Genomic DNA, 12,228 nt, shown 5'->3' with positions numbered 1-12,228 from the left:
CAGCCCCTCTAGATAGGGACATTGTCCCTGTAGTGTGTACAGTGTCAGGGACACAGCAGCAAGACGCTGCAAATTATTTGTGGTCTGTGGTCAGGGACCAGACCACCACCGTAAGGCAAAGAGACTATCTTCATGGTGGTACACTCCAGTGGGAGCCCACCCAACATGGGTGCGGATGCCATCACTGATGACGACGGCGTGGGAGTTGGCAGTTGGCGATACCGAGTGTTGGAGTGCCCGGCAGGTACCACAGACAATAAGTGCACCAACCGTTAACACTCTTACTGTGGGCAGCGCAGTCACACACACTTGCGGTGGGTTGTGGCTCCTGTGGACACCAGGTGTTTAGGTGCCCAGGGCACCTCAGTACATTGGGGGGAAACCTCACCAGGGTGTGGACTAGGGTGTTGGACAGTGGGATACTGTGTAGAGGTAAGGCCGTTCGAGGCCTACTTGTTATGCATACTGTGTGGGTATTAGATCTGAGTTCAGTAAACCTGTTATATCATACCTGTGTGTGTGCACATTGTATAGGGTCCTGTGAAAGGGCTATCCGGCGCTGCCATGATCTTTCACAGGTGGAGGCACTATCACGGAACGAACCAGATACTCCCCAGGCTCCCAGCAGCGGAGGTTTAGGCCTCCTGTGAGCCAACAGGTAAAACATACCACATTACACTCAGTAGCAGTCTCCTCTCCCAGAGGATGGGGGAAACACCGCTAAAATTGGAGGTTCTGCTGAGATTCAGGCATGGGGTGCCCGACTCAGCAGCTAAATTAGAGAAACCAAACTCAGACACCATGTTTGTGCCCTGCCAGCAAGAGGTCCACAACTGGACCTTAGAGCTCCACAAACCCCCATGCCACATGGTCGCAGTGGGAGGAGTCCCCAGCCTCACATCTATGATTACCATCCACGACCACATGACAAATTCCCCTGGTCTGGCCGACTGGCCAGATCATCAAGTTCAGTCCCAACATGATTTAGGGTTAATCAGCCGGGTATAATGCCTTTATTAGTGGCCTGATTAACCCCCTATCGTCACAGTCCACGTTGGTGTTGGTCTCTACAGGGGGTACAAATGAGGACCTATTTCTCAAGTCAATGAAGGGACCCTCCACTAATGGTCTCTCATTTGACTCCCAGAGATCACGAAGAATTTTGAGATTAGCATAGTCCCTATAATCAAAATCCTCATAGAGTATGTTCTTGTTGCTCTATTGCATACGTCTTTGGAAAAATGTACTGCTGCGCCAGCCTTTATTTTAAAACTTCTCAGGGGCGTAGCGACTGCATCTTCTGAATTCCACGCGCAATAAATTGGGCATCCCCGCATTCCCCGCATTCATGCCGCATTCGTGCCACCCACACCCGCGGCTGATCCATGGTTGATCTGTTTAATTATAATGGTTCAGATTTAATTGGGGGCAATCCTTCGCATATCTGCCAGGTGGCAGATATTACTGAATTGTAATGAATTCTAATGTGAACAGTACAGTAATGTGTCGACATGCAGGTGTTTAAAAAAAACCACAGTGACTTGTGAATTGACCTTGGTACTGAAGAAGTTACAATACTGTATCAATTTAGACGTTTCATAATAAAAACTCAATGCACAGTGTCTTTTTTACATTTCAGTACTGGTTTTCTACTGTTCTGAGAGTTCTGAGATGAGTACACCGCCGCCGTACATGTTAAAAAAGCCCGACATAACGTACGCTTATTTAATATGGTCCGCAATTAATGCAGCAGGTGATAAGATGGCCACAGTTGGTGAAATCTATCAATATCTTCCTCCTCTTTCTACCTTTGACTCTGTTTCCTCCAGTTACAAAGGAAGAAGTGTCTCAGCTGCTCTTATAATAATAATAATAATAATAGTAATAATAATAGTAATAATAATAGTAATAATAATAATAATAATAATAATAATAATAGTAATAACTTTATTTATATAGCACTTTTCTACCAATGTGACTCAAAGCACTTCACAGTTACTAAAAGGAAAAAGAAGAAAACTTTTAAGGTTATAAAAGAGACCAAACACAAGGAATGATACAATACAGCGTGGGACTGTACTATAGCTATTAAATGCCTGACAGTTTCTGATTCAATAATTAAATGCCTTGGTAAACATGTGGGTCTTGAGCCTTTTTTTTTATATAGATTTCCAGAGAGGGGACCTCCCGAACTGTACAAGGCAGACTCTTCCAAAACATTGGAGCAGGGTGGTTAAAAGCTCGGGCCCTAAAGGAAGTCAAGGAATTTCTGGGAGCGGTTAGGAGTCCTTCATCTGCAAATCGAAGTTAGCAATTTGGTGTGTAGAGAACAAGAAGCTCTTTCAGATAGCTGGGACCCTGTACATATACTGTAGGGCTTTGAATGTCATCAAGCCAATCTTTAAATAAATTCTCAATTTTGCAGCGAGCCATTGCAGAGAATGGAGGACACGTGTCGTGTGGCAAGAACAGGTCTGGATAGTTAACAACCTGGACACAGCATTCTGCACCAGCTGCAAGCGGCGCAGCTCTTTTCTAGAAGACCTGGGTAGAGTGTATTGCCGTAGTCCTGGCGCGTGGAAACAAAGGCATGGAAAAACATAATAAGATCCACTGGGGGGATCAAGTGCTTAATCTTGGCTATGTTCTTTGGGGTGGAAGAATGAAGATTCGATCACAACTGCCACCTGATATTTAAGGGTCAAGTCACAGTCAAGACCTAGCTGCAGTCTTGTTGTCTTCTATTGATGAGCAGCCACCACGAGTAGTTCTGTCTTATCAAGATTCAACTTCAACCAACTGGCACTCATCCATTCTAGGAGCTGAGAAAAACATCTTTTGATGACATAGAATGGGTCCTTAGTGCCTGGTGCAAAGGTCAAGTAGAGTTGAGAATCATAGGAGTGATAACCCAGGCCATGCTGTCTGATTATGTAACCTACAGTAGTGGCAGTGTATATGCTGCGGAAAACATAGGCGATTGGATAGAACCCTGTGGCACTCCACATGACAGGGGCATTGGTGCAGAAGAGTACACTCCTGCAGATACTCTCTGTGACCTGCCAGTGAAAGAATATCTGAACCAGCTGAGAACAGTCATCTCTGTCTCTTGCCACCAGGAGATCCTTTAGCACACGAACCAGAACTGTGCCATCTTCTGAATCCTGACTAAAATGGGCCATAAATATCATGGATTGATAGATGGGTTTCCAGTTGGATTGCAACCACTTTCTCAATAAATTTCCCTAGGACAGGGAGGTTTGATAAAGGTCTTTAATTAACCATTCTCTCCGTGTCTGAGGAAGGCTTAGTAGAAGAGGTCTGATGGGTGATTCCTTAAGCGATTTTGGAAAGATCGCCGCCTGCAAAGAGCAGAGGACTATTTTGGCAAACACTGCACCAATTACATCGACACAGCCTAAGAGAAAGCTTGTTGGGATTGGATTCAAATAACAGGTAGTGAGACGCAACCTCTGGATTGTTTGCACAATGTCTTCATCCAGATGATCAAAGCTAGTCGATAAAGCCAGTGGATAGCACAGTTGGGACCCCAGATGAAGGTTACTTTTTCAGAGAAGAAGAGAGAAACTACACTGCAAGACTTTCCTGATTATTTCAAGAACAAAGTGGGATGTCATGTGCAGAAAAAATCTGCTGTATTCTTCAACACCTCTCCTTGCAAATTGTCCTCTTCTTTCTACATTTGGCTCCGTTTTCTCCAGTTACAAAGGAAGAAGTGTTTCAGCTGCTCTTATTCTCAAGCTCCCCCACATGCCGTCTCAACCCCATTCCCTGCCACATCCTTAAATCTCTTGCTGTTACCTTCATTCCCATTCTCACTCATATCTGTATCTCTTTGCTCTCGCATTTTCCATCTTTTTAAGCATAATGTACTCTTGTCCGAGCTATTCTCGAAAATGACACCCTTTGCCCTATCTCCCGTTCTCCTGTTCTATCAACCTGTTTCTGTCTTTTCACTCTAAACTTCAGGAAAGCCTTGTTTCTTTACACATACTTATTTTTCTCAACTCTGAAAACTCACTAGACCCCCTGTACTCAGCCTCTACACAGCATACACAATCACCAAAGTAATTAATGACATCCATATTGCTAGATCTAAAGGAAACTACTCCAGGTTAGTTCGTCTTTCTCTCCTCTTCTTTTGATACGTCCAACATCTTCTCTTACACATTTGTCACTCTGATCCATGGCATTGCCCTCTCCTGATTTTCCTCCTACTGTACCTGTATATAATGGTAATTCAGGTGGCAACTCTAAACTACATGTATATAATAAAGTGCTGTAACACGTGCTTGTCTAGTATATAGAAATGGGAATTTCCTCTAGCCCAATTGTTTTTAAAAAAATGCAGCAGTTCCTTTCCTTTATAGGAATGCAATTGCTGTATGCATGCTGCTGATCGATCCGTTCTCCCGTGATTGATCAGTGAAGATCCTGCTTCCAAGAGCATGCAGTATTGCTGCCTATTTAAAAAGAGGATGTGGTCTACAGTAGTTTCCTAAATACTGCAGTTACTATAGCAATCCAATGAAGCTTAATACATATTTAAAAAGGCCATATGGTGGGGAGAGGGGGAGGCGGTACTACACAACTCATTTATTAGAAAAACTACAGGATTTCACTGTATATGCAATGTTGCTTTAATAATAATTTGGAGGAAGACATATCAGCAGTTGTGTACCTAAATTTGTGGAAACCCTATATAAGGATATATAGGCATACAACTGGGACACTGAGGTATAGACCACTGTTTGGTTTGAGGTGTTCTGAAGACCCCCTCCCCTTAGACGTCACCAAAAGCCAGACGAGCATCTCAGGACCACAAAGTGAGGGCATAGTTTCTGTCAGATAGCTTTCCCTATGCGTTTCACCAGTCATAACAGGTTCATTAGGACCTTAAACAAGATGGTATATCCAGCGAAATGTGGACAGGTGAAGGTGTCTACAATGTATTATTCAGGGATTAAGATATATAGTGGATATACAGTATAGTGGTATATAGATATTTAGTTGATAGGGTGTTTCTTAAAAACGTATCGATAAAAATGAAATTGGTGTCTTTATGAGTTCTGTTCTTTTTCTTCATGTTCTTGTTGAAGGCCAGAAATTGCTAATATAGCCTGGCCTTCCGGCAGCGATTTTTTTTTCTGGGCCTTTCCTCTGTCAGTCCTGTTAGTGCAGGCAGTGGAAAGGTTAATTCCACCATTAGGCCTGCATGTGTATTTCAGCCTTGAATGTTGTATCAATATTCGAGGGTGGGCCTTGCAACTCTGAGGCTTTCAATCTAAGGGGTGGATATTGGTTGGAACGCCCCCTCCGGTGTGTGGGCCAATCTGTATCCGGCTCTGGCTTGTAATGAATCACAGTTATAGACACTCCCCAAGGATGTTCAAATTGGGGCATGCCTCCTAAAATCAGTTAGTGTCAGTTGAGAGTTAAAGAGTGAGCTGAGAAGGAAAAAATTGAGTTCTCTCCATCCTACTCCACAGGGGCAGGGAGGGAGGGGAATTATGCTGTTAGGAGCAGTGGAAGAGCTCCATATCAGGAGAAGGGCACATGCATTGAAGAACCTGTTGTGAGATGCTGTACACTTGCCTGCAATAAAGCCACCAAGAAAAGACAATGCTGTGTGGATTCATGTCTCTGGGTATGAAGGAGTGTCAGTGAGGGTCCATCCCCTGCAGCTCTACAGGAGATCCTCACTGGCTGGAGGCACTGCACCATCAGAAGACATCAAAGATCAAGGTAATCTGTCCCCCTGTTCCCTGTCCTGGATCTCCCTTCACCACCGCGGAGCCCTCAGCCCTCCTGTTGCCAGCAGGTTGCAGCACCCAGACCGCTTGAGGTAACCAAGAAGGAGCATACCCCCCATCTCATCTAGGGGGGGTAGGATAAGAGGGTTACACTTAGATTATGTATTTATTTAAATTCCAATTTCTAAATTAGATTCCATTAGACTCCATTTTGTTTTCCCAGTCTTATTTTCTTTAGTGTAATAATAAATCCTGTACATTTTGGCGTATTTCGGTCTCCTGTCTTTTGTGGGTATCCTGTCTCTGAGGGTTCCATATATCCTGATACTTTGTTTCATTGCAACAACATTTTATCTTTGGTTCTTTGATGTACAGAAAGCCGTATCCTTATTTTCTTAATCAATAAAATTCTAAATAGTTGATTGCTGAGCTTTAAGAATCATATGTTCAAAGCAATGTTAACACTTAAGGCACCCAAATGGCCCATTGCTTTGAATAGCCAGCAAGGAGCCTTATGACAGACCCATTAAGTTCACCTGGGCAAAAGTATATTAACTGTACCCAACAGCAGTTTGCATGAGACAAAAGAAAGAGTTTATTCAAGAAATTCAGAAAAAGTTCCAGTGCATAACCAGAATAATCATAGAAATATAGGAAAGGCAAAATCTTGACAGTACAGTCCAAACTCATCATTATTTGTGATTCCCCTTTAGAGATATGCATGACAACATTCTCAGCTTCAGTGATCACTTATACTATCACAATGGTTGCATTTAGGGGTTACATTGTCACTGTTGAATACAGGTGCACACTACAGTTCTGACTCTATGAACAATTATCTTTCACTAGGCTGCATGACTGCATTGGAGTAGTTATTTTGTCCACCGAGAGACCCAAATGGAAACATGTATAGACAAAATAAGAACGGGAATTTTAAAACCATCAGATCAACAATAGAATATTGTATGTGTCAATCTCTCACCTAGAGAGCTTGCAATCTGAATTTAGTAAATGGCTACTGTAAATACAGTTACAAACTTTGTCCACAGGGATTTAATACTTCTGGGATCTGTATCTTAACCACAAATTCTCCTCATCCTGCTTATCATCGTACCTACCCAGAATCTGCAGGATTCTGTATGTTTCACCTGATCCCAAAGTTATTGCGTTTCCCACAAACCATTGCATTTATCACTTACAATCTACCATTTTTGAAAAAGCAAAGATATGCTGAGAAAAACAAGAAAATATAGACTTGGACATTCAAATGCAGTTTCAGACAAAGGCAGACCATCGATTTCTAGGGAGTTTAGTGAATAATTCCTTTCTCCACTTGTTCTGAAGTTTATCAGTTTTGATGTTACGCCTTGATATCTCCCCAGAAGAATCAGGAGTTTTTTTTAACATTTGGTGTGGTGTCCATGTTCAGAGGTGTGATGAGCCACGCTGTGGTGACATCCTATAAAGGAAAGACATTGGGAGTTATTAAAGTTGATACAGTCAGCCAAAATAATTTCATTTAAAACTACAACGTGCTTTGTGATGTTCTGTGTCTCCTTTTGTAGCATTATTACTATATATAAGAGTCTGGAACTTTGGCCATGAGTCATCTAAGCGCTATCCATGCTATCGCGCCCGACTCAGCAATGACTACCATTAAAGTCATTGGCAGATGTCGCTGATTCAAATACGATAGTATGGATCGCGCTTTGATGACTCCTGGCTATTGTGTGAGTACTTGCTGAGTAAAAATGGAGTCAAAATAAGGTTAGTGACAATTTCAGAACAAGTGCTTGACCAAGAGACTATGGCAATGCCAGGAATTGCAAGAGGGTATGAGAATAGAGAGAATGAGTCTCCTATTAACAGTAGGATGGCGAGCTCTAATGCACTGGTGATATTGCAATGACTTTGAGAACCTTTAAGTTCTATTTCTACTCACCATGTTTGCCCCCTGAGATGTGGTGTCCTGTAGCACTGCAGAGTAAAGAAGTAAGAAAGATAAAGGATTATAAGGTATTAAATGTAGTTGTTGGTACAGTCACTTTAATCAGTTTCCCTCCCCTTTTCTAACTCAGTAGTTGTTCTGTATCCACAACAATTTGTTTATTTACTTAATTTTACCCACTGTCATTAAAACCACTTGAAAGCAGTTTCAAGCACCATTTTCTTCAACATTATAGTGAAAAGGTATTTTCTCCCATTTTCACTTCCTTTTATCATAAATAGTGAATATCCTGAATTAATAGATAGCACTGTATTGTAATGAAAGTGAGTTTATTCATACAAGAATATTAAAAGGGATAAAGCTATATCAAGAAAGATCTATCCACCACTGAAAAGCAGGCCCTAAATGGGATGTTTTTTTACATACTGGATGTCATGTCCTTCCAGCAGACGTTTGTAAGTAGCGATCTCCATCTCCAGATGGGTCTTCTGGTCCATGAGGACCCTGTACGCATGGTTCTGGCACTCCAGGTCAGATCTGATCTGTGCCAGCTGTCCTTCCACATTGTCGATCAGACCTTGTAATTGGGTGAGCTGGGAACTGTAAGTTGCCTGTGTCTCTGCCAAGGTGCATTCCAGGGCTGATTTCTATAATCGATGGTGCATAACGAGCGAGAGGTGATGCAGATTGACAAAACATACTACAGCTCAGCCCCCTTATAACGCTGTGATTGGGGTCCAAAGAATCACATCGCGTTATAAGCGGATCGAGTTAAATAATGTACAATTGCATTGTACAATAAACTATTTAAGATACCAATAATCGTGTTGTAAAGTATTCGTAAATAAGAAAATTGGGAGCCACGCTTGCAACGCGTTATAATCGGATTCGCGTTGTAACGGATCACATTATAACGGGGTAGAGCTGTACCTGTATTTCCCACAATAATATGTGTAGGACACAAATAGTATCTACAGTATATACTATAGCACACGCTATAAGCCTATGTACTAAACTTTTCAAACAGGCTTTTTGGCCCAAAATTGGTTTAGATCGAACTCAATTTAAATTGATCTTGTGTGCCCCTTTGAACATAGCTCAAATATATCCGTCTGTACAAGCTTCGTCAAAAATATATTTGTTTCCCATTTGGCGCACAGAAATGGACTGTGTTTGTTGTACAGCTGTAGATGGTAGCACTGAAATGGTGATGCACAAAATGTTTTTCAGTAAAATTTAGTTGATAGGCCCTTATATCTTTATGCTTTACTGAAACAGACTTAGCTCCTGTAACCAATCATTCATATGGAGTTTTGAATATGCGTAATATGTAATAAGGAATAAGTGCATTTTAAAGACATAAAGCGCTGAAACATACCATGCTCAGCTCGCTCTGCAGCTCAATCTCTAGTCTCTGCACACAGCGCCTCAACTCAATGATCTCGGTTTGGACTGACTGCAGCTGTTCAGATCCGGATGCCACCTGACGATTAAGTTCCTCACTCTATGAGGATAGAAATAAAGAACAGAGATAAAGACCCACAGAGGCGGTCTCGTGGGACAGGGCCTGAAATGCATTGACTTCCTTGTTTTACATTTATAGACATACTATATACTAATTGTTAAAGACAATTTGACACCATTTTACTCCTACTTCTTAGGAGTAGGGGTTTTCTGATAAGATTAGAGTACAAAGCCTGTGGCACGGGGAGACAAAGTGACTTCCTGAGGATCCCAAGGAAGCTGACAGTGGGTTTCAAACTAGGCTCCCCTGCTACAAAGTCAGTGTCATTGTTTCCAGTGTCTTTATTCACTGAGGCATTTCTTCAGCCCGGTAATATTTGCATATCTTAGTGTACTGTGATTGGGAGGAGTTGGGAAAATCTTTTTCAGGCAGAGTATATAGTAAAATGGGTTCAGTTTAGTTGTGTTGGGGGATGAATCACTTTGAATGTGAGCATTCTCTGGGAACACCACATGTAGTTTAATCAATGGATTCTTTTTACAATCAGGTGAAATTGATTTCTTTCAGAATATAGCAGAATAGTGAAATTAAAGCACCCCTTTCTAATTACAGTATATAGGTGCACAACTTGCAGTTATAGGGTTTTGTTTGACTGCCCTATACTCTTTGAGCAAAGATTTGAAGAGCCTAAATTAAACTGTTTTGAAACAAGGAAAATCAAAGAAGGAGAGATACCCTTGCAAGGAACATGTTCTCCGTCTCTCTCATGTTCCTCTCCATCAGGTTTTCATATTGCTCTCGGATCTCAGACAAGGCTCTATTCATATCCACAGATGGAGCAGCGTTCACTTCCACGTTGACTCTGGCGCCCAGCTGAGCGCACAGACATTTCACCTCCTACATTTGTAGAAGATAAGAATTATAGGGTTGAAATTGCAGTATGTCATTGTATCAGATATCTGACCTGCAAGATAATATTATGAACTCCTGCCTCAAGCAGTCTTGGAGACCTCAATGATATCTCTTTATCATCCAGTTTGCCATCTCTACCAAGGTTAATACAGTAATAATATGATTAAAAGATTCCAATCCTTGGAGCCTTGTATTCTGCCCAACGATCCTCATATGTTTCCTCGTACATTACCTCTTCATGGTTCCTCTTCATTTGCTGCAGCTCTTCCTGGAGGTTTTGAACCTGCATCTCCAAGTCACATCTCTCCATGTTCAGCCCCTCCAGGACTCTGCGCAGACCGCTCAGGTCTGCTTCAACATTGTTCCTCAGCCTGAGCTCCATCTCATACCTTCGGGAGAGAGTTATAGATGTATTTACTGCACAAGCCAAGAAAGACAAAGACTTAATACAAACTTGCGTACTTTTATATACATAGATATCTATCTATCCTCACTATTCAGTCTAGTGAGAAGTGGAGTAATACACAATTAACCATGCATTAACTTTTACTAGTGAATTGACATTAGTACATTGTTAACAGTGCATTAATCACCATCTTACTGTAGGGAACATTCTTTCTCACTTACACTGTCTCTCTTTTACCATCTGTCCCTCTCTCACTCTCTCTGTACTCTGTGTTCAGAAGACTTACTTGTTTCTGAAGTCATCAGCAGCCAGTTTGGCATTGTCTATCTGCAGAACAATCCTGGCATTTTCCATAGTGACTGCGGAGATCTGTAATACACATTGTGCTGTGAACAGCCTGTCCCATTTTTGTTACCACATAGTTTACATTTCCTTTTTTATTTTGTTCATATGATGTGTTATGAAATCCTAGAGCTTTTGTTTCAACTTTTAAAGTTAATTAGACATAAAGTATAGGTTACTGTATTTATCAAAGTTTCCCAGCTTCAAAACTGCGGCAGATTTATTAAAGAAAATGAATCTCATTAAATAATGCTATAATAAATATGTTACAGTTTTCTGTATTGGTTTTTCTCCAGCTCTGCAGCTGGAAGATATTGATAAATAGACCTTATTATATATGTTGTGTGCTTGTAATCTTAAATCGATGATCTTTGTTAGAATCCACAAAATATATTGAAAACTAGAAGGTTCAGATGGTCCAGTTATGTTTCCTAATTCCTGTTGTGTTACTTTGTAATACACCTTGTTTTGTAAAAATTCATATGACTCTTCCTTTGGTTGTCTGCTTATACTTTACCTGGCACTGGAGCTCTTCAATGGTCGTGAAGTAGTTGTTGAAGTCAGGGGATGAGCTTGGGGCATTGTTTGCATACCACTCACAAATGTTTCTCTCCAGCTGGGCATTTTCCTGCTCCAGTGAGCGCACCTTCTCCAGATAGGATGAAAGTCGGTCATTCAGAAGCTGCATGGTTTCCTTCGCATTGATGCTAAGCAGGCCATCCTTCTTCCAACCACAGTGGCCCCCAAAACGGCTAAAGTGGCTTCCATGACTATAACCACCATGTACACTTCCAACACCACAACCATGACTGAAAGAAGAGTGTTTAGAGAAGGAGACTCCTTTACCTCCTGAACCCCCGTGTGCACTGGGAGCTCTGTAGTGGCCTCCATGATGGGAAGCATGGGATCCTCCATGATGTGACATATGGGATCCCCCATGGCTGGAAATATGGCAGCCACCATGATGGGACATATGAGAGCCCCCATGATGGGTTTTATGTGAGCCACCATGATTGGAAGAGATTTGGCAGGAGATCTTAGGAGCATGACCACCAACATGACATCCTCCTTTGAGGGATCCGGCAGAGGAATGGCAGTTTCTCATGGTGATGGCAAAGCTAGATCCAGATGGAGCCACGAGTTACACTGCAGCTTGTTCAACAAGTGAAGTATCAATGTTCCTCTCTGTGTGTGTCCCCTTTTATAGGAAGCACAGGGTGTTTTGTAGAAAGCTGAGTAATGTTTACTCGTATTTTACAGGCATATAATTCCTTTTCAGTGTGTTGTTTATACGCTTCAAATTCAGCTTTAACAATAAAAGCCTATTTATGAAATATATCAATTTACAAAAGGTTTATGGAAAGGTTGAGTATGCCACTAT

At 41.7% G+C, this 12,228-nt stretch overlaps 1 protein-coding gene across 1 annotated transcript; it reads right to left on the bottom strand.

The window, feature by feature from the left end:
• Positions 1–6,345: 6,345 nt before the first annotated feature.
• Positions 6,346–12,018, bottom strand: LOC142470198 (keratin, type I cytoskeletal 19-like). The gene is made up of 8 exons (XM_075577176.1): positions 11,365–12,018; positions 10,792–10,874; positions 10,332–10,488; positions 9,923–10,084; positions 9,101–9,226; positions 8,149–8,369; positions 7,717–7,751; positions 6,346–7,233 (listed from the first exon to the last, which is right to left on the bottom strand). Exons 1-8 carry the CDS (start codon positions 11,950–11,952, stop codon positions 7,175–7,177), a joined length of 1,431 nt encoding a protein of 476 aa, XP_075433291.1. The 5' UTR covers positions 11,953–12,018; the 3' UTR covers positions 6,346–7,174.
• Positions 12,019–12,228: the final 210 nt, after the last annotated feature.

The sequence above is a fragment of the Ascaphus truei genome, chromosome 1, assembly GCF_040206685.1.
Source record: "Ascaphus truei isolate aAscTru1 chromosome 1, aAscTru1.hap1, whole genome shotgun sequence".
Classification (NCBI taxonomy): Eukaryota; Metazoa; Chordata; class Amphibia; order Anura; family Ascaphidae; genus Ascaphus; species Ascaphus truei.
Note: the sequence above shows the minus strand (reverse complement) of the source record. Positions and strands in the feature narration are given on the sequence as shown.

Bases quoted from the DNA above. Each gene is read 5' to 3' on its own strand.
- LOC142470198 (XM_075577176.1), bottom strand. From the start codon at position 11,952: ATGAGAAACTGCCATTCCTCTGCCGGATCCCTCAAAGGAGGATGTCAT. The intron at 10,489-10,791 runs GTAAGTCTTCTG...TCTCTCCCGAAG, and splicing joins GCTGATGACTTCAGAAACAA to GTATGAGATGGAGCTCAGGC. The intron at 8,370-9,100 runs GTATGTTTCAGC...CATCGATTATAG, and splicing joins TGCAGAGCGAGCTGAGCATG to AAATCAGCCCTGGAATGCAC.